This window comes from Schistosoma haematobium, chromosome ZW (genome assembly GCF_000699445.3).
Source record: "Schistosoma haematobium chromosome ZW, whole genome shotgun sequence".
NCBI lineage: Eukaryota > Metazoa > Platyhelminthes > Trematoda > Strigeidida > Schistosomatidae > Schistosoma > Schistosoma haematobium.
The window spans coordinates 16252335-16276578 of NC_067195.1; the positions used below are offsets into that span (position 1 = coordinate 16252335).

The 24244-nt window shown below is 33.7% G+C and overlaps 1 protein-coding gene across 1 annotated transcript; it reads left to right on the forward strand.

Annotated features, from left to right (window-relative positions):
* Nucleotides 1-9594: 9594 nt before the first annotated feature.
* On the forward strand, nucleotides 9595-20631 carry MS3_00002881 (uncharacterized protein; the record flags this gene model as incomplete). Its single annotated transcript, XM_012945016.3, has 3 exons — nucleotides 9595-9790; nucleotides 16939-17100; nucleotides 20137-20631. 3 exons carry the CDS (start codon nucleotides 9595-9597, stop codon nucleotides 20298-20300), a joined length of 522 nt encoding a protein of 173 aa, XP_012800470.2. The 3' UTR covers nucleotides 20301-20631.
* Between the last annotated feature and the right edge of the window lie 3613 nt (nucleotides 20632-24244).

The window sequence follows — 24244 nt, forward strand, 5'->3', positions numbered from 1 at the left end:
GATGGATCAGTGGCCATATATTGAAAATCACAAAACATATCTCACCGCAGCGCGCCAAGTGTGTTTACCGCTATACAGTTATCCAATATCCAATATATATTTTAATATTAGCACGTTATGTTGTGCAGTTTTTGGAACCCCTCAGAGTTCTATTACCTCATTATTATGAAAACTGAATTGTGTAATGATGCAGTACTATTATTATCAACATCGAGTGACATTTTATCTACAACACCCATATATTTGAGTAACCCACTGATTAGTAAGTGCGTTGGACTTGCAAGTATGTGGTAGAAAAAAACGAATCTCATATTCTTAAATGACCAATTTACCAAGGAACACTTACGTATATCTATTTATATGCTAGATATTACTGGTAACTGCAATAAACTCATGAAAAGACTTACATCAAACTGGCGTTGTGCAGCATTTGGATTACACTTGATATGAAACTGAAAACATTCATGTTTACAACTGATGGTACCTGAGGTTCAACATAGTCAGAATCTGTTGTTCTAACTGATCATAGTTATACTTGTAGGTGGCAAGACGTTTGAAATTGTAACTTCTCTTCAGTCTTACACACATTCATTAATATTTGTCCACCAAATTATCCTTGCAGAGTAACAGTAGAGGTGTACTGTTCAAGTTTACGTTGCTGTGTGATTGTGAAGCATGGAGATGATTGTTCGCGACTAGTGTTAGTAGATAACGATTACCAGGTTGGGTTTCATGCGATTAGTTGTCCAGGCCGTTTACCAAATGCTGCGATCATGAACTTGACGTATTCAACTATTAGGTGGATATGTTTGAGATCAATATGTCTTATTGTAACATGCATTACACTAAGATTATTATGTTCAAGACCAGGAACGTCACCTAAGCTTCGCTCTAAGTGGTTTGCTATCTGCAAATATATTCAGTATCTTCGTCACGAGCTTGTACCAACTGATTGAATTCTTTGCACTTGCTTGCTGTTGTTTCGGTACGGTCCTAGGTATTCGGTTACGTGCTATGGTTGGTGGTCTAGCTACTCGACTTCACTAATTCTAGTCAGTGTGATAGTTGTTTGCGGGTCTGTTTATCTTGTAGTTGAGTGAGTGCATTTATCTTAGGAAAGTGGGGATTATGGATACCAGCCGTTATCACATTTTCTGGCAGGAGGCTAGTTGGTTGCAATGCAAATATAATGTTTTGAATTATTTGAATTATAGCACGAACTAAGAGTCCCAGAAATAACGCAATTGAATCAAGAAGTAAGACACAAGCACAAACGGATGTATTGTATTTGGAATTCGAAATCAAGCATTCAACAAGTACAAAGGTATCATTGGTTCATTCAAACACCACATCCACCACAGCTTAAATTGGAGTCTAGGTGTTTGTAATCAATCGTTCATCTTCTCAAATTCATCCTGAGTCTGTCTGACATTGTATTGGATAAGGATTCTGTATTATCTAGAATATGCTCATAAGCATTAGAATTAACAATCGAAATTGGAACTGACTCACCTGGTTCCTGAAATTGTATTTGATCTACATGGAGACTATGTGTACTTAAGTCATCGATGTCTAGAATTCGCACCATCGATTTTCTGACATTCTTCAGAACAATACCCGTAGATGGTCGAAGATCATTTCCTCGATAGTATGTAACTTCTGCAGACTCCAAACATTTCATATTCGACCGAAGAATTCTTCCTTTCAATAGCTTCGCTGGAGTCTCCTTCGTCACCGAATGTCTGGCATTTCTATGTTGCAATAGAAAGGTATCTACTCCCCTCTCCAGCTCATTAAATGTTGAGGAGGCTATAGAATCAATAGCAGTCTTTAATGTCCTAACGAAATTCTCTGCCTGACCATTGGAACACGGATGTCTGGGAGCAGTAAATAGATGTTTGCACCCTATACCGTTCAACCAGGTAGTGACTGCATCTGCAGCAAAATGTGAGCCATTATCAGTCACCAACACCATGGGAACCCCTTCTCGACTAAACACCTTTCTTAATGCTTGTATTGTGAAATCAGAATTTGGTGAAGTTGTGAAAAAAACTTCAGGCCACTTTGAAAAAGAATCAATGACTACTAGTGCGTAGTATTTACCAAGAAATGGTCCACAATAGTCAGCATGAATCCTCTGCCAGGCCTCAGACGATACTGGCCATGGCACCCACTTCGAAGGATGATTTTTCAATAGATGACATTTCTCACAATTGTTTGCCGTACGACATATATCTGCATTTATCTCTGGCCACCAGCATGTGAGTCTTGCCAAGGATTTCATTTTATCAACACCTAAATGACCACTATGAAGATCTTCAAGAACAGATTTACGCAATGAAGGAGGAATGACAACACGATCATTTAAACACAGAATACCATCAGGAGTAGTAGATAGCTCATCCCGCTTTGAAAAATAGATAGGAAATCTACGTTTCAAATTAGCATTCCAACCTTTCCTTATAGCACTGAGTATACATCCAAAATATCTACGTGTTTCTCTAATGAGATCTGAACGTCTCACTGGTAAAGGTTGCACTAACAAACAATCCGAAGTATTAATAGGTTCATCTTGTAATGACTGTCGAGAAATGTAATCAACATGTTGAATCTGTTTGGCACTTCTCTGCTGAACCGTATAGTCATATGCACTCAAAACAATACTCCATCGCTGAACCATAGCAGCTGAGGAATGTGCTAAGGATTTTTCGGGATGATAAATAAACTTTAAAGCTTCATGATCAGTAACAATAGTGAATTTCTTTCCGAATAAATATTTATGAAGTCTTTTAACTGCCCAAAACACAGCTAATGCTTCCCGCTGAGTCTGTGAATACCCTTGTTCAGTAACAGTAAGTTTGCGTGAAACACAAATAACTGGTCTACCTTCCTGTTCCAAAACTGCACTAATTCCCACAGGTGATGCATCAGTAATAAGCACAGAATGTACACTAGGGGATTAAGTTCGACGAACATCACTACTTAGAAGAAACTTAGTAGACTTCGTAAGCATGACTCTTGTTCCTCACTCCATTTGCATGAATTGGATGTTAAAATATTAAATAAACAATTTGCACGACAAGAAAAATTAGGAATAAAACGGGAATAGTATTGAAGAGCACCCACTAGTGAACGTAATTCTGTAAGATTTTTCGGAGACGGTGCATTAGTCAGTGGAGCTAGTCGTTTCATATCTGGTCTAAAACCATTACCATCAACTAGGTATCCAAGGCATTCAAAACTAGATACACAAAATGAACACTTATTTGGATTCACTGTTATATTCTTTTCAATTGAACGACGCAATAAAGCAATAAGTCTCTGGTCATGAACTACCTTATTAGAGCCATGAACAATGAGATCATCTTGATAAACTTCAACACCTTCAAGATCACTAACTACTTTATTCATAACTTCCTGAAATATGGCTGGAGAACAACTTAGACCAAATGGAAGGAAATTGTATTTGAACAGACCAAAAGGAGTGTTAATTGTCGTCAAAATAGATGAAGATTCATCTAAAGGAATTTGAAGATAAGCATCTTTTAGGTCGACTTTCGAGAACACTTTAGAACCATGAAGTCGATTTAGAATATCTTCAGCTTCTACCGTCGTGCACGTTTGCTTCAACAAACGGGTGTTCAGAGTTAATCTATAGTCACCGTAAATTCTAGGGGTCTTGCCGTCCGACTTCAGTGGCGTAACGATAGGAGTACCCCATGCTGAAGACTGAATTGGTTCAATTATGCCTTTCACACACAAATCGTTTAATGTCTTATGTACTGCTTCTCGAAGACCATAAGGAATTATTCGTCTTTTAAGAAAGACGGGATCACCCTGTACTTGAAGTTTTATAGGCTTAATTTTCATACCTCCACTGCACTTAGCACACATAGCTATCAAATCTTTAAGTAAAGTATCAGAATTTTCTTTAGAAACTAAGAAGGACAACTCCACCTTAAGCCTTTTCAAATTCTTTAAACCCAATATTGACAGTCCTGTTTCGCTAACTAAAAATTCACAAGGTATGTATGAAGAATTATCATCTCTTATTAGCAATTCACGACATCCTCGTATGGGCAGTCTGTGTCCAGTAATCCCCAATATTGATACTTCAGTGGGTCGTACAACAACGTTAGGATCTAAAACTTTCAAGTTCTTGAATGAAATAATGGACTCTATACTGCCTGTGTCCAGAATAAAGTCATGAAATGAACCAAGCGATGTATATAATCGCTTCTGAATATGAGCATTACCTTTCGAAATAGTGGACAAAGACAAATGATCACTAGAAACATCCGAATTATTGAAATTTAAATTACAAGATTTAGTACAGCTTGAAGCAAAATGGACAGTAGCTTTGCATACTGACTGAATGTGTCCTACCTTACCACATTTAAAACATTTAGCATTACGAAATACACATGAATTGCGAGCATGAAACTTTCCACATGATAAACATTTACCAAACTTCATCTCACCTTTGTGATTTGCTTTGTAATTCGTCGTTGAAACACCTTTCATATTTACACGGGAATAGGAATCACTGTTAAATGAACGCAAGTTTGATTGACCCTGAGATTATAGTTCATCACGACGACTAAGCAAAGTATTAGAAATCTTCATCGACTGGATATCAAGTTCATTGACTGCTTCGTAGTTAATACACGCAGTTCTAGCATCTTGAAAGGAACAGTTTGGCATTCTTAACAGCTCTCTTTCCAAACTCGGTATGTTAATTCCTGCAATCAATCGATCTCTCAGTTGCACATGAAGTTGATCACCGAAATTACACTTGGCAGCTTGTTTCTGTAATTCAAGGGTGAATTCCCGAGCCTTTTGGTCATTTTGACGAACCATCTTATGAAACTTCGCACTTTCACGGCATTCAAAACTGGTGCAATTTACATGACTTAATAATAGCTGTTTAAGAGTTGCATAGGGGAGTGAGATAGGTTTTTCTGGATATGCCAAAGTTTTTAATAAGCTGTACGCTTCTCTCCCAATGAATGTCAGAAAATGTGCCACAATTTTCTCACCTTTAACATCTTTCTTGGTCATGCTCCAGATTTCAAACCTTTCCAAGTAATCCTCAAAAGCTTCAGGAGTTGAATGAATATCTAACTTTTCCATTGCAGGCTCCATCGCGACGCCAATATAATGTTTTGAATTAATTGAATTATAGCACGAACTAAGAGTCCCAGAAATAACGCAATTGAATTAAGAAGTAAGACACAAGCACAAACGGATGTATTGTATTTGGAATTCGAAATCAAGCATTCAACAAGTACAAAGGTATCATTGGTTCATTCAAACACCACAGTAAATTAGTAAAATGATAATTTGAGTGTTGAGAGAAGGAGATTGTCTCAGGAATAAATAAATGATTTACTTAATTTTTAATGTGTAGGAGGACGGAATTGTAAAATAATAAAGAAAATAGTGATAATAAGGGACATGGATATCAGTTACTGATATGAGGTAGCGATGTGCATGTTAAGTTATCAAACTTGTATCAGATAGTGCTGGTACAAGAGAGAGATGGTGATCCATATGTGTTAGCCACTACCAGATCGCCTCTTTTTCTCCTGTAGCTCAATTGCAATAATCTCAGATGTTGGAGTTTGTCCTCGTAAAATTTATGTTTTAGATTGACCACTCATGTTTGTACTTGGTTTACGAGATTATTGTCTCTTTTGAAAAGAATGGGCACAACAACATTGTGGACTTTGATGAAATCTTGCAACACCAAACTCTTCGTTCATATACTTTTATCTGCCGTATATCCTTATCTTCTCCAATCCACATGCCATCTGACCACGATATTGTAACTTAATCCATTAGTTGGCTTCATAGCAGTGTGGTTTACTAAATGGAAATCTAAATAACACTACAAAACTTTAGCCATTTTCATTTGCTTGAAACGTTGAATTATTAGAGTCAGTTCATTCCCAAAACGTGTGCAACATGGATTTTAGGCTGGAGCAGCATTCACACATACTACAAACATAAAAAAGCCTGACATCACAAAAGGAGTAAGGGCAACGACACTGACCAGCAGATCAGGTGATCGGTGAGATAACTTCAATCTACTCATCTTTGAAGGGAAGGACATTTTATTAAATTATGGTCTAGCGGGATACAACTAAGCAATGATATTAAATATAGTTTCTTATGCCAAGTACCTCTTTATCTCGTTTCTGTAGCCTTGAATAGGTTTCACTTCCTACCGAGGAGTCCTATCATAAACAAACCTGGGTAGTTACACCAACACGGAGTTCTCTGATGACTCCACAAAGCTATAATAATAAGAATGAACTGAAATAGTCCTGACAAAAGAAGAGGGAGAGTTATTTGTGTGTTCGAACACTGTATTCCGTGCTAGATTTAAAAAGTACACGTAATCCTAAACTTTCTGCTCCTTTTTAAATTACCTCCATCTATACGTTCATTGTCCTACAAACTCCATACTAGGGCTTGTTTTATTGAGCTTATTAAAATGCTCTTGACAAAGAATTGACTTAATAAAAGAAAATAAGTACAAGTATTCACGCCTTAGTTATTCCATCATAGAAGGCTCAACTTCAATTTTCGTGAGCGTTGTCTGCTTTGCTTCTTGTTCCCTCGTGATGTGCCACCGAAAACACATATGAAACATGTGACTTTGATTTAGGAGCACAGAAGAAGCCCACTCTGTTATCCGCTTTTCTGGGAACTGCCTTCCACATAAAATAGGCATCACCATATCATGATGAGGGCCAGGACAGTCATACATGACAACGTGCCTATCAGCTACATACACTATTGCAATAGGTTTTGGTAACAACATCTTTTGTTTCGAGAGGCACTGCTGGCATAACGACAGGCATCCAGATCTACTACACATTTTAAGAGTTAATGTATTTGTCCTGGATGTGGGTCACGTATGGCTCTTTGTGATACAACAGACATGCACTCCATCAACTTCAGTAAGGAATGCATGGTTTTGTAGATCACCAACATAGATTATCTACATCAAAATGATTGGGGTCTACTAAAGTTAGACGGGAATGGTTTGACCAACAGCCAACTTCGGACTCACAACTCATGGTCAGCATCTAACGTGTGTTAGATTTTCGAAGTATCAAAATACTATGGCCGTTTTGAAGACCGAACGATACAAAGGACGTTATTACGGAAATATATTGGTAAGAATAAGTATAAGCGAATGTGCGACCACCACCACAAGGGCCCGTCCATGGCGTACGATTAAATGATGCGCACTGGTCGTCCCTGACCTTGACAAGGATCGATGACCTGTTCAATATTCACTGACCCAACTGCCGGATGCTATGGCTAGGGCTCAGAGATATTTCACTGGCCCTACAGTTTTGTAGACAGCTAATAAACTGCACAGCCATCGCTGCTACATATGGAGAAGTAGATATGGAAATTTTACTTATTTGAAAACAAGCAGCGCAGTTTTGGTAGTTTATAGTCTCTCCAAGATCTGACACAGACCCCACCTACTTCCAAAGTCGGCCTCTGTTGGCCTTTACTGTTTCATTAATTGTTTGGCACACAGTTGTAAATCTTTAAAGGCAAGGCATATCCAGCACTAAAAAATAGAGCACTAGACTCATATCACATTGTCCATTCAGTTGTTGATCTCAATGTAACCAGGATGAAAACGATATAATTAGATTTCGCTTCACTTTCCCAGATGTTCCTTTAAGAGAGACCATTTATTTCGCATGTGATCATGTTGAAAAGAGACTTGTTATTGGTGTTTTAAAACACTAAGAGGGATACTCTTACCTTCAAAATTTAGTTCAGATTCAATATTGAGTTTTACAGGCAAACTAACGGCGTAAACATAGGTTAACCACTCGTCCCTTCTTAGAAGACTGTTTCATCACGTCTTAAGAATACAGTACTTCAGTCAATGACTGACAGCTCACAATTATAAGAGAGATATAGATTACGTCTTATTACTTATGATGAAAACACCCACCTCAATACCATAAAAGATAAGTTCAATTCTTCTCACCAATCAATTAAATTTACATTGAAATCAGATTTGAGTTCTGAATTTCATTTCCCCCACATCTTATTTAATGAAAAGATAGACAGTAAATTGCAAGGAACAGTATATCTAAGACCAACTTCGAATGGACAATACATGAATTATCACAGCTTAGTCTAATTAAACAGAAAGCAAAACCTAATTAAATCTTTATTATCAAGGGCTAAGTGAATGTGCTGCGAAGACATACTAGGGGAGAGACTATCCAAGCTCTAACAAATATTCATCAAAAACGGCTATCTATTCAAGTTATTTTTGAGGGAAACATGAGATCGAAATTGCAATCTGCTAGACTTCCTATAGTTCTCAAGAATTTCTTCATGAGCATTGGGTTCAAGGATCATACTAGTGAAGGAATTTTTGGAAAACCGTCTGATGAAATATTTGTGTAAATCTTTCAATTCTGTTAAACTTTGCATCATCTTTCCATTATTCGTAACTATGTTAAAAATAAACCCCTGCCTTTTCAAAGTGTATAGATGAGTTTACTTGCTCATATGGAGTAAGTGAAATCGCCCACACAAAGCGAGTGCTTCCCCAACGCACCTCCGAACATAATCCTGCTTGAATTTCGAAAGACAAATGTAAACAATCAGCAGTTCGATATTAGAACTGCTTATGAACTCTGGTCACACTGCTTCCCTTGAAAAATTTCATAGAATGATTTATTCAGTCGAATAATCAGGTTTAGGAGGAGAGCAACTTGATAACTTATGCACATCAGAGATATGAGCGATTCATCTTTTCAAAACCGAATTTTGTACGTAAAATAATGTGTGCAAGCCACCATTCTTTCATTGCTCTAAAAAGTGATTTTCGAAAACGGCAGTTTGATTTTTAATACATCTTTCTATTGTTTTCCATCTCCTCAATTTTAATTACTCGTTATTATCACCTCCATACTTTAAATTTCTTCTTCACCCTTCCCATATTCGTCAAGTGGTTGATTGTTTTTCATAAATTTGATTTCGGCTTGCCATCTTTCTTCAGGTTCTCGATCATTAAGTTCTTTGACAAATACGTAATATGATGTTTTCGTTCTCCCATTTTTCAATAGAATATTTAACTTACATAAGACGATGAAATGACCTGAAATATATATAACGTATGTGATGAAATCACAGTTTAACTATTGTTTATCTTTGAAAATAGACTGGATATCTAGCTCAACAATTTAAAAGGTCAATTTAAAGTTGATTTCACAACCATTGAAAGAAATGAATGTTTTTTTTCAAGAAAAGAGATGTAAAAATGTCTAATTTTGTTTTATATATAGAGTTTGGTTATCATTATAGTGTCTGTGATATAATTCATCAAAATGACTAAGTTACATTGGTCACCTTTATGTTTCTCAGTTACAAATAGGGCAATACACATGCTTACACACATACATTCTATATTGATAAATTGTGATTGGATAACTTGTAATGTTAAATCGATGAACAACTATATTATTGAATTTTTAATACTATGGTGTGGATGAATACCTCAAAACGAACTAATTTTTCAGTTTTATACCTATCTATGTAATGAAAATGCAGAGTAAATCGTCATCATTACAATCAGAGCATCTTTCTGGTTCTCGCCATCAACATCGTAATCATTACATACATCATAAACATGGAGAACACTTTGTTAGATTACCGTATTACATTTTATTAGTAGCGTTATTCTTATCTTTATACTTTCTAGCAACATCTCTTATCATGGATGATAATTTATTTGGTAAGTGTATTTCATTTAATTGACTAATTAATCAAATTCAAATTCAAGTTTTAAAAGTAGAATTGTGTCTTCCTACATACACATAACCTGTTTTTTTTACTAACTTGACATGAATTTAAGTAAGTTGATTTGCCAGTATAAGAAATATTATATTTATATATTAATTGATTGGTCTTTGAGTAAAGACAAATGTCATGTTTTTCTAATTCTAAGTGATGTTCAAATTCTATTGATCACGTTCCATTCTGGTCACTAGTCTACATGATTCAAAACAGGGTGAAAAATTTGATTGGGGTTAGATTCCCCCTAGGAGGATCACTTCCCGTAAGATTACAGGTAAATCTTTCTGTCAAGGACTAACTAGCATGAGTCTTAGGCGTAGGGGTATTTTCCAACTTCTTCTGATCCGCAAAAAGAAAATATATCAAGGAGGAGAGTCTGTAGCGTGGCGTCGAGTCGGGATTGACCATGAACACCGCTACAAAGAAACACGTGCCAAGTAAATCAGAAGGCGAAGGTTGAACGTAACCAAATAAATCCATAAAATCCCCGAGAAGCCAAATATCAGAAGACAGTTAATGGACCAAGTCGAGACATATTTGCTGGCGATCTCGTGATATCCTAAGGATACCGAGATCGTGCCAGGATACAAGCTTGGTTACAGAACGTAACCGAATTCGCGCGAAGTCACAATCAAAGTGTAAGAATAAGAATGGAAGCACAATATAGCTGTCATTAGCACAGTCAAACAAAAGCACATTTAAACAAACACTGGTACAGTTGGTTATAATAATAATTGTTTTTATTAAACCAGTCGTGTTCTCGTGATAAATGTGAGTCACTACAAGTCATATGAAATAGTATTAATCCATTTGTTTGTGAGCTAGAGTGTATTATATTAGATAAGCTATGTTTGTTCGATTTCAGTAATGTCAGACTTTTATGCATCTAGTATGGACGGCATGTTTGCAGCCCTACATATAAACCATTCAGATAAGTAACACGTGCCATACAATGCTTAGCATAATGTTTAGCTACATTACTAAAAAAACTTTTGAAACCAGTTAAAAGTTTGTGTATGTAGGCCACACTGGTGTGTATTTTTATGTGAATATTTGAATAAACCACAGAGTTTTCTAAATCGAATATTCCATTCAAATTTCTAGAGAACTTAGTGACTATAATACCATTGAATAAGTGGTTATCAATGAATCAGTTTTAAAACTTCCCTTTTTTGTGACAACATAATTGAATACACATCAGAAAACTAAAATCATTATTTTGGCACGAAGTATTCAACCAAAACAGTATGACAATCAGTTAATTGTCATTTAACGAACGAATAATGAGGGATAAAATTTAAAGTCCTAAACAAGTGACGATTATTAGTTCCGATCCATCTTAGTACAAATATTTCCACCTGTTCTATTAAACAATGAAGCTTCTTTAGTTCCTTATAGGGTTAAGTTAGATTATGTAGTAACATGAGAATCATTTTATTACGAATGCAAGTAAAGCTGAGGAGTCCCACAATAGGACGAGACGGCCGTCCAGTGCTTCCAGGTTTTCAATGGTGGTCTAACGTCAATCGGTTCATGGTTTCAATCAAAAAAGCTAAGCTTATTTCCGCAAACTTAGTGTGACATTTTTATTTAACACTGATCTTAATAACTGAATCATTTAAGCTCAGAACGGTCTAAAGGATTAGTCACAACAAATGCTAAAGTAAAGATATTTTACAGTTCATATTTGGTGCTTGTTTTACTAGGAAGATACTTTTATTTAGATAAAGCTTATTCAATAATTTAAACTTCTTAGGTTCTCTTCTTTGCCTTTAAAACATCGCCTTCCTCTAATTAGTCGAATGTCAGTAAGTAAAATGACATTCGCATGAAATGTGACCATTTAATCGAATGTAATCGAATGTTTGTATACTAAAATTCCAGCCCAAATTAATGTTATAAGAAGGTAATAACCGAAAGCAATTGAAAGCAAATGACTGATTAACTAGTCTAAACCTTGTTTACTATACCATTTAAAATAACTAATCCCTTTGATAAATTCAGATAATAAACATTCGACTCCTCTTCTTAGGCAGAAGAAGATGATGGTTCCACCAAACATTCCATATATAGAAAGCCAACATGAACAAGACAGTATCTTCGTTTTCAAAGTTATTGCCCTGTCTAGCACAGACGTGCGTTAATAAAGGGCTTATTCAATAGAACTAATCGTATTTTCACTGAATATAATATTGAGGGAGGTGTAAAGCCTTTGACTGAAATATTGATGAAACATCTTTATTCTTTAAAGTTTATAAACTGATAGGAAGGCGAAAATATGACGAGACCTAGTATGTCTTTGACACCCGAAAATTGGGTCTATATCACCCTGTCATTCAGAGGTGACTCATGTAGTCGTATGTTGAAACGAAGACCTAAATTTACTAACATTAAGACATTTTATGCAGCCCAACTCATCACTGTTGAAAAGTCAAGGTTTAGGTTTCCTCAGAAACCGAGAATGTACGTGAATGATTGTGTCACATCCCACCGATCGCGTCTATCAGTTTGCATATACGTAAGGAAATACCTACATAGGGAGGAGTAGATGTGGTCTGCAAGTAAGGGTGGCTGAACACATATCTAAATGGCTACGACAACAAATAAACTCCAATGGTCAAATAGGATTACAGCAAAGACAGATATTTTCTTCTTTTGCGATACGTTTAGTTGAAACAAGTTATAGGGCTGGTATCAAATCAGCCTTTGTAGTGTTATGTAAAAGTAAACAACAGGGTATACTTAGGTTTATTGAAGTCATGCCAATACGAAAACTGGATTTTCGTGTATGTGCTCAAAAGGAGTTTACTCTTACCTTTAACCTATCCCAGGATTTCTGATTTATTATCCAGTGCCGTTTACACATAAATTATTTTGATTCAACTAACCTTCAAATTTGTCTAGTTGATTTTTCATTTTTACGTGTATAGTTCCTTAACAAGTATATACTTGTGACCACGTCATTCAAAATGTACTGCACAAATGTATCATATAGTTCTGATAACCTTCATCGTCGTATTGCATTATACAGATGCGATATCATTCGAAATACATTTTGAAACACTAGTCTGTATTTAAATTATATAACTTCATAATTCTAGCCTTACAGTAGTAGTTTACCACGATCCTGATACACATTTTAAACCAATTATTGTATATAACATATTTATTTGAAATATTTGACATAATCCTTTATTTCTATTTACACATTTACTACACTATGTTGCTGCGCTTTCAAAGCCTTCTGATTTGCTGAAAATGTTATGTGATATTTCGTGGGCACTTAATAAGAATCTCAATAAGCTAATATGAATTCATGTAATTTTGACCGAACTCCTATTGTTGTGTTGTTTTTAAGCTGTCAATGAGATATAATGTAAAGAAAAGATAACTGCTGTCACTGTCTGCATCATTAAAAGCGACCAATCAACAGAGTAATAGTTATACATAAAGATTCCTTAGCAGTTTGCACATCATAATTATTATATGTTAAAGTAGTCAGTTCTATTAGTTATTAGATGAAATACGCAAGTTAAATACATATATCGTTTCATTGACAAGTAGAAATATTTAAGATATGCTTAAGTTACCATTGTGAGATCACCGTCACTTAGATGACTGTGATATAGGCAGTGACTAAAGTAGGTAGTTTAAGTTTGAGGTTAAAATTTATCTGCCGTCCAGAAAAACTTTATTTTTTGACGCTTGACTGAAACGTACTGAAAAAAATTATTAAATTTACTTTGAAAATCTATGACAAGTAGCTGGAGTTGAGTTATTCTCAGTAAGATTCTTTGGTAAACTTGAGATAATGCCATCGACTTAATGGTTAATTTACAAAATTTAAGTTTCTTACAAGTCGATCAATGTTGAGAGATATTTTTGAAACGTTCAACTTAACCTTCTCATATTGTCAGGATTAGCGCCAAAATGATGGTTGAAATGCTGCAATATAACGAGTACACTTATATGATAATTACAAATGATCACTCTAACAGATCACTTGAAAGAATCTTACATAAACTTGTTATTATTGTATTATGGCAATAATAACTATGTACTTATTTATGAACTTATTTTTTTGAATATGGTTCTCGTCACAGATCAGAAACAGGTGCAGGGGGAACCATTTTAATGCCGCAACATTGATTGGTGACTACTGCAAGGAAGAAAGTAATTGATATTTTTTAATCATTCAATACAATCTCTAACATACGGTATTCTGATTGAAATACTTTTTTTCACCGGAAACAAAAATAGTCTAGAAGTTGTCAGATTTCTATCTGATAATGCAATAGATTTATACAAAAATGTCTTACATAATTTTCAAGATTTTCGTCCCCCTTAGGCTGTTACATATATACTTTCAAAAAATAACAAATGTTAATGTCAATTTGTAAACAATTAATGTGATATTGGGTTTGATCCCCACTGACACAGTGAATGCTTTCTACTCCCGATTTCAACACCAAGATGAAACAACGTTTTTAAGTTTTTTGGTTTTCTCTGTTTATCTTGCTACGTTTAATTTATGAAATGAAACTTGTTTTTTCACAAAAACAGCTTCTCATAAAAAATGCAATATCTTCGTTTTGTGAGTATGGTATTAACTTGATCATTTCAATGTATCAGGTTGTATTTTTTTGCATTAATTAATACCAAAACCATTCTGGTCTACATGACTACATATATCAACAGAACGTTTAAACTGTCTAATACTTATGTAATTAGCATTGTAAATTATGTATGATATTTTTTATCATGTGATTTCAATGAATGATCACGTTACATATTGGTTATACAACTACTTGATATGCGACACTACTTTTGCGTGAATCTATAAACCTTTTGATATTTACACCTCTGGTATGACATTGGTCACTGCTTAGAGATCAGTCAGTTGTAAATATCCCATTTCTATAGAAAACCAGTTGCAACCTAAATAGCTTAGTGGTAACGTCTCAGACAGTGAAACCGGGTAATGTACGTTAGAATCCCACAGTAATTCTTAATTCTTAGAAGATTTCAGCTAAGCTTTCCTTAAAATTGTCAGATAGTACGTAACCTATGTCCAGGATTTCCTGGAGACTATATTTAACCAGCTAACATCACAATATAGCTCACACGATGTTGATTCATATAAACTGTTGGTTACGTTAAAACTTGATAGATTGGATTTGATCAGCTTAAAGGACTAGACAAACGTGACACTGGTCACTACTCAATAGTCATTAGATCCTACATTTTAAATATCGATGAATTCTTTTTACATAACGATGTTTTCCAATGTTTAGGCAAATTATCATAGTACGGTGGATTATAACTAAAACAATAAATTAACTTAGTGTACTCTGTCATTAGTGTCAAAACTTATGTAAAAAATTCATTTGTTTAAATAACACTATGAATGTTCGGTTCGTATTTTCTTTTTTTTAAAACCATATTTACATTAAAATAGACTGTTACAGGTGGAATTTTGATTAACAAAAGTTTATTTTATTTTAATTTAGCTCCTTATTCCTTAACCAATCATTCACAGTTATGTTCACAAATACTTTTGACTTTATGGTATTGTTATCCAGCCTACTACCATTTAATTAGTGACAATTTTATTATTATTGTGAAATACATTTACATTAATGTAATCTCGTGATGTAAAACTAAATGAAAAGAAGAGAAAACAATCTCTCATCTCGTTTTTGATTTATTTTCTAAATGCCGAAATGAGAGCTTATACTGTAGCGAACGAGAACTACTTATGTGGATATAAGTAGCTCACACTACAATACTAAACTGAAAAGTTACACTGTAAAAGAATTTCAGAATTCAGTGTATATACATATCATAAGTTGAGTAATATCTGACATTCAGAACATATAAATGTTTGGATAAGCTGTATTTTATTGGTTTTAATCAAAACAAACTGAAGCTTTTTTTGTACAACTTTTGTTAAACATTCAATAGATATGAGTGACATATTGATTTGATGGATGACTACTGCATATTAGAAGGTAATTCTCAATAAAGACTTCTTTTTAACGTCTTACTATGATTGTGTCATCCACTCTGAGTGTGAAGCTGCGACATTTATGCATATGGAATAGTTGTAAATAATCCCAGCCATTTAACTTTATTTCAGCTGATTTAATTAAATCTTAGCATATGCACATTGATGATTAGTATAATTGATCCTTAAAAACTAATATTCAGAAAGTCGAGAAGAATACAGAAATCTAGATATTAATATTAGCAATCAAGACAAGTCGTTTATCAATAGATAGTCGGTAAGTGATAAATAAAGCATATTTTGCTTCAAATATATACACATTATTACAACTTACAGTTGTCTAAACAACCTGAACATCCGACCGTTGGATAACTTTGAAGTACCAGCGTAAAACTCTAATAATTGGATTAAACAACAGTTTGTGGTGTATGAAGAACTGTTAGTTTTATTTTTAGTTCTTAAAAATTCTCCATAAAGTGTTCTGTATAATCATAAATGGAAAATGAAATCCAGAAAGCACATTTCGTCCTCTTTAGGACTCATCAGCTAGGTATACTTGCATTCCAGTGTTGATATTCACACCATGACTCGAATTTAATTACCTTCGCGTCAAACTCTCAAGATCCACTCAACTACTGAGTCTAAATAGTCATTGACCTATGCGAAGGGGATAAATTTTATTAACTGTTCTTAACAGTGATTCTAATAGTTCAAATCATGTGTCAATTTAAGCTAGACCACCATGGAAAACTTGGAAACACTGGATGGGTGTTTCATTCTATTGTGGGACTCCCTCAGCGGTGCGCATCCACGACCCCTCCTCACGAGATCTATCGGTCTTGGGCTCGAGACTGATGGCTTCACGTTAGTGACGTTCGTAAAGAGATCAAAAGTCAGTCCATAAAATAAACAACAGGAATATTTGAACACATACAACTATTTTCATCATTTTCATAAATAATAAAAAATAAAAGCAAAACCTATAATTATATTAAATAAAATCTAATTTTCTTCTTTTTCAAGAGAAAAAAAACATGACCATTTTATTTGGTTTTTTTTTCTTTTTCTCAAATATTTAGCAAAAAATCAATCAGCTAAAGATTTAGCTCAACAAATATTCAGTATACTTGCAATAGGAACAATTCTAATTGCAATGATAATTGATGTGATACAATTTTTTATAATTAATAAATATCAAAAATTATGTACAAAATGTTTATTTGGTCTCATAATTCTAAGTTGTAAGTGTATTGTTAATTAATCATATTTTCTATGTAACTTAAATTGTCCTCAAATGACTTTTAATGAAAGATAATGAATCTTTTCAGTATAGTATTGATAATTGAATATTGATTTTTATGTTCTGTAGTAAAATACACTGTTATTTTGATTAGGATTAACTCACTAGCTAAATATTTTAATGTGGAATGATGGCCAATTTCTGTGATATTTTAATGACTCAAAAAAAGAGTGTTGACTTTACCCCAATTAGTGACTATGGAACTTCAGCCTCACACATGCGTAGTAATATTTGAAACCTACAATCTGGCATTTTTTTGTATTGGTATTGTTCTCTCGAGTTTAGCTTAAATGTAAGAAGCTACTAAATATTCGAATATGAAATCGTACCATAATTAGACATCATCATTAACTCAAATTTTGCGTTGTCATATTTGATTCTATTCGAGAGTGTCTCTCAACTTTGCTCACGACCTAAATAGGTGAACGGACACAGTAAATTGATGTGAATAAGCATATTGATAGTTTTATTGCTAAGAAGCTTTCAAACACAATCTATAGAGAGTGTATACCTTTTTTGATACCAAAAGTATTTAATGAATTATTTGGAAACTAAAGACAAGTTCATTTTAGTTGATCCCATATTTTAATTCACTTGATATTGTTCAATTAAATCTTCTCATTGATGTTTAAGACTGCAATTGATCAGTCTGTTATTGGCATATCTCCATACTGTGCGTATTGCTTCGATATTGCCTTAATTCACAGGCATTATAAGCAAAGATGGATAGTGGCTAGCAGTGGAATCCAGGACCCTCATTTCGTCCCATTTGGGACTCGTCAGCTAGATTTACCTGCACCTCAGAGTTGATGTTCACTCTGGGATTCGAAATCAGTACCGTTTACTTCAAACACCATCGCGTTATCCACTTAGCTACTGAGTCCTGGTAGCCGCTGTTATTTTGAACTGTAAGTAAACATCAAATGTTATATTACAACACCATTTCAGTCGGATTTTTATATACTCCATCAGATTCATTTTCTAAAATTTGTTAGTCTAAATTTATCCTAGGAGAAATTACCCGAGATTCCTATTTATCCAGATGACGTAAACTAAGTATTATCCAACAATTTCTATTAATCTGGTAACGCTCGTAAACTGGTTCGTATTCTGTTGTAAATTTCTGAATATAAATTATCATCATGATTCCTGATCACAGCGATTTGAATTTGTCCAGCCATCTAACATCATGAATACGAATTGTTGAACCAGGATATTTACACAGTTCTATGAATTTAGAAAGCATCCTAACTTGTGATGTGAAGGTGATTGAAACGTAAAAGTTTATTGGTCACAATTTGAGCAAAATGAAATTTGACGTTGTAATTCTGATTGTATATTAGTCGGCATTAAAATAGGTCCATTGGTGATGAAGATATAACAAGACAAATTTTACGTGTAACAGCTTCTTTGTTCAGTAATTAATGAACAGATTTACTGCAGTCACCTCGACTTGTTGGTTGTATTCTCTGTTAATATTTCACTTCGTTTTTGTACTAGATCTTCGTTTTAAGGTTGAATTCCTAAAGTAAAACACACTTTGTAAATTACATTTTTCTGATCACACCATTATAGCTCACAGACTCTATAATTTTTATCTAAAGTACTTTCATTTTACCGATTCTCAGAGATTATACACAGATAGCCAGCATCTGCCAATGGTAATCTCGTTCATGGAATAACAGTATAATTAATTCCAATGAATATACCGATACTATGAATTGTGTCACCGTAATTACAAATGTAATAATAATTTGAGTAGTGTAAGTTTTTATCTTGCCATAAAAAACGATAAATAATTTGGGTTGGTACAGAGGTAATCATATTGATCGCGTGCGCGACTATCTCGCTGACTTTTGTCATGGTTTTCTAGCTAATAAAACCTTATACTTTGTCCAGGTTCACATTTCAGCTCACTTACTTGAGAAATATATTGTATCAAACCTAACAGAAAAAGCATGAATTTGATTTATGCGATTTGAAAATTTTATTGGAAAGAAAACCAACAAGTTAACATATTTTGATACTAATAAAGTATTTCATTAAATATAAAAATGCTTACGTAATGTGAATTAGAGGAGAAAGACGCATCGTTGAACAATAAGCATTACACTATCCTAAGAAATTGTTGCGAACCACGAAATTGATTTATATTGTATGCATCTTATCATCTTAGACTAGGGTTAGATGTCAAACGGTTGACTCTTGATAATTATCCATTCTCTAACCAATAATATTTACCAATAAAAGTTCCAGACATAATCTTAATTATTCAGTGATATGAATAGAATAAAATGAAATATTAGAAAAATTCTATTCCACTCTATTTCTTATGTTAATTGATCTGTGATTTTTCTGATTTTATGCCACAGCTCCTTGATTGATTATTGATACCTCAACAACTGAAAATTAATATGTCGTAAGTGGTAATAAAGCGATCACTTAAACGATTGGAAACTATTGAATTTATATCTTTGTTACTTATATCTTCTTTTCATTTGCTTTTGGTAGCATAACACAGTATATTGACGTAAGCTGTGATTGAGAAAATCAAACATCTGAACACAATATTAGATCCAGTCTGATGCTCAACTCTATGTCTGTTTTTATTCTGTCTGATATAAATGTATCAGATTCGTGTAGAATTTGCAGAACAAAAGATATATTTAGTGAAATGCATAATTTATAGATCTCAGGTTATGAACTGATCTTAGTTAGATCACTATTGAAAACCTGGAGGCACTGGGTGGACATTTCATCCGATCATGGGGCTCTTCAGACGTGTTTCTCCACTATCCACATCAAGGAATCAAATCTGAGACCCTTAGTTTCTCTCATCAACGCTGACCTCTAGACCATTGAGTCGTGTGATATAAAGTCTATACAAATTCTATAATCTCCTTAAAACCTTACACTAAAAATACATATCTGTCAGTACTAATTTTTTCTGTTCATTCTTTGTTCGTATTTATTTCAGTTATTTTAGCAATGACTGCAGCAACATTGGCTAATATTAATTCTCAGTTTTATGGAACCAGAAAAATACCTCATCCATCAACATGTTTATTAGCTGGAAGTGCAATTACTTTCCTAACATTTTTAATTGCAATTGTTCCTTGTCTTGAACGACAATTAGATTAATTACAATTATTAAAATTGATGATTAATTTTGCATAAAAAACAGAAGCAGATTTTATTTTCTACACTAAATACCATATATTCAAAAAATATAAATGATTTAATCAAAAAAATAATTGTTAATTACTCTAGAGCACTTGTGAAGATTATCGACTTTTAAGCCAACATCATCGACTGAACCTAGTAAGATAACTATTGAAAATTGATAAAAACTAGCTAGCTGTTTCGCCTTATTACGAAACTCCTCGATAGGGCGTATCGACGTCTTTGCCTTGGATAAAACTTGGGATCTTCTGAACTCTCAGCGAGTACTTAACCTGTAGACCGTTTGGCCAGCATCCTGTGGTGTATATGTTTAACTTAAATCAATTCGCGATACTGCACAATCATGTGAAACAATGTATAGAGGCTCAGTGGTTAATAGGTTGTCGAGACCTGAAGGTTGGATCTCAAGTATGCTCACGGATATGATGAGGATCTCCATATTAGGACTAAATGGCCGTCTAGTCCTAGCTAATTTTCAATCGTTGCCGGAATAGGATGTGTTCATGGTGTAAACTATGAGAATTAATTATTCATGCCTCAAAAGATATGTCTTTGTTAAAACCCGTGTTTACCTTATTACTAATTTTGTCAATGTCGGTCAAAATCTGAACTTTATGATTGACCATCATTGATTAGTATCACAATTAAAGTTAAAAATCATTTTTCATTAATTAATTTATGAAATGAGTGAGATTCAATGTTTCTGTTTGAGGTAATGTCAAATCTCAAACCACGTTAATATATTTCAGCAAGGGACCTCAGTATTTGGCTTCGATAATTGACTTGTCATACTGTGTTACATCTAACATATATCATGAAAATATAGAGAACTAAGTGATGTTAATGAGCGTTATTTCATCTTGAAATTGATCCAAAATACTTTTATGATCTGACAAAAGTAATCAGGTAGGAAATACAGTGTAATGAAGCACGAATATCAATTTTTTGACAAATGACATGCTTCAGAAAGTTCATCAAACAAAGTCGTTTTCCTAAAAACTCTGGGGTAAAACCAATAATCATATCAGCAATTACTGGCTTAGTGACAGATAAATACTTCGTTAAAGTATCGAACACATTAAAAATCGATCTGTTACATCTGCTCTCATTCTATCATCATTGTTCTGAACCCCAACATGTACGATATATAATTTTTTCAAACATCAACGTTTGACTGGACGAAAGTGATGAACTCTAAAGTTAATGTACTCAAAGACAAATGGTCGATACCAGGAAAATACTGTTTAATTTGTAAGACACAATGATGTATTAATGTGTCTATTTTCTCAAATGATAGCAATCAAGAAGACACAACAAGCATCATGGCGCAAACAACAGAACATATCAGTATTGGTGTTATTTCTTCCTCCGTCTATTATTTACAGTAGTATTTATTTACACAGCTAATGTAGCTAATACTCACAATAAGGAAAGTAAAAAATGAATAACGAGTTTATTTATATAGGAATTATTAAATTCATAGCACAAATTAATTAGAAATTAAAGTGTCTTTTATAAATTATCTTTTCTAAATCCTTGTACTAAGTAACATTTATGATCACAATATAGAAAATTAGTAGTCTATTATCACTAATTTTATAGCACTGATCCCTCGTTTGGAATACTAGCTTAAAAACTATTATGTTTACTCTCTGAAGTGTTCATATTTCTCACTACATTCAAGCAGCTCTCCGTTACACTTTGGATTACTTTGATGAAGTAGAACATTAACTATTTTTCTTGAATCCATCTTAAATCTTAACGGCCGTTCAATGCATACCACTGAACAGTATTTCCGGATATATAAACTGATTAGTGAAGATTTCAAATGAATAGTTTAATAATAAGATCGGCCGTCTTGGTATTTTTATCTCTCTAACTTGGTTAAACAATAATAAATTCTTTTGAAAACTGTGTGTAACCGATACTGTAACTGATTGAATGGAGTGTCGAACAAAATATACTAAGTCACATTATTACTTAAAGAATAGAGAACAGTTCAAACTAATGACTTAAATTAGGAGGTCAGACTTTCTACAACACAGAAATAAATTTAATTCACTGTGTACCGTGAACAAATGACATGAATAATATTGAGCACTATGACAAGAAAGTTTACTTCCGACGATCATCAGCTTTTGAATGATAAAAAACTATGTTGATTAACAAAAGTAGAATTGAGATAGCCCATTTTAGATATCAACAAATGTTTGTTATCCGAGGAGCACGTTTTTGTTTCATTCCACTGAATACCATCAAGATAAATTTACTCCAGATGCTTGGGGAAAAACGTTTTGCAAATTTACACTTGGTAATTTATAAATGAGAAACTTGCTGATCTACCTTCACTGAGCAACTAAGAAAATCTTTTTACTTTATGATAACATGATGAAACGAATAGAAATTACAATTAAAAATAATTCACCATGAGGGATAACACGGTATATTTTGTATTGAAAAGCCGTTACTAATGCATAAGATGAATTATTTATATTATCAAGGTCAAATGTATCAGTTTGACAATCAGACTAGATGAGAATTCAAACATTTCACAACCATGTAGGAAAAAATTACTGGGATATACATAGAAATATCATTTACAAACTTAACAGAAGTATCTGTTATCTGTAAGATGAGTTGTTTATGGGAGTGAGGAGAAAATAAGTGACAAGAATGGCTTATTAGTGTATACCAGGTTCAGAGATTAAAATTATCTGCCTATTTCACAATACAAGGAACAAAATATTTTATTTAAGGGAAAATTTGAACTTTTTGATTGAAATCATGAACCGATTAATGTTAGACCACCACTGAACACCTGGAAGCAATGGACGGCTGTTTCGTCCTGTTGTGGGACTCCTCAGCAGTGGGCATCCACGATCCTGCTCGTGGGACTCGAACCCAGGGCCTTCGGTCTCTCGTGAGAACGCCTAAACTCTAGACCATTGAGCCGGCATCTAACGGCGTTAATGTCTAACCTCAACTAATCCACGGAATTGCGCGGAAATTTGAACATAAGTAGAATAATATTTAGAACTGCAAACTTGTTAAGTAGGATACTAATGTTAATAGCATCAGGAAACTTTTTAATCGGAATGCTAAGCATATCGTTATGTTGAAAGTGGTGATGTAGCCAATAAATTTAAACACTTTAAAACGTCGTTTTCAGCAAACTTCTAGAGAATTGTTATGGAATTCAGTTAGACAATACATTTACCTTTAATTAAATCCATTATTTGCTGCTAGTTACCGATTGGTCTTTAAAATTTTTTACTGTGATTTTTCTTTAATAACCAACCTTGCATGTTCAGATTACTTATCATTTCATTTGGGTCAAGTTTCTCTAATCTAATTAAAGAACGTTTTACGGTTAATCTTTAGCTCATTTCTTTGTCCAGCTCTATATTAATGTAAATAGCCTACTTAATCTACTTTGTTAGTAGTCAGTTGACATTTCACATCATATAATTCATTCAAACTTTTTATATTATAGCATTTTACTCCACGAAACCACAACGTTCATTATTGCTACTATAATGTTATTCTAAGTAAACGTTTAATCTAAACTAAAGACACTGTTAGCAGTATATTTAGTTAGTATAATTCTGTAACCATTGTGAGTTCAAATTTTCATAACACATTCGCGGAATTGTTAAAACTTGCATTCGACCTCATTTCGTTTGTGGCTATTAGAAAAATAAATGCAATATATACGACTTCAATGAGTTTTTCTTATAGAGCTTTAATGGATGATTAATTGTATCAGCAGTTTACTATTTTTACTTCTAAAAAAATTTGTACCAATAACAATAATTATTATTAAATTCATTGGATATTGTTTGTTTGAAACTTCTTATTGATGTTTAGGACTTCAATTGATCAGTCTTTTATTACCATATGTG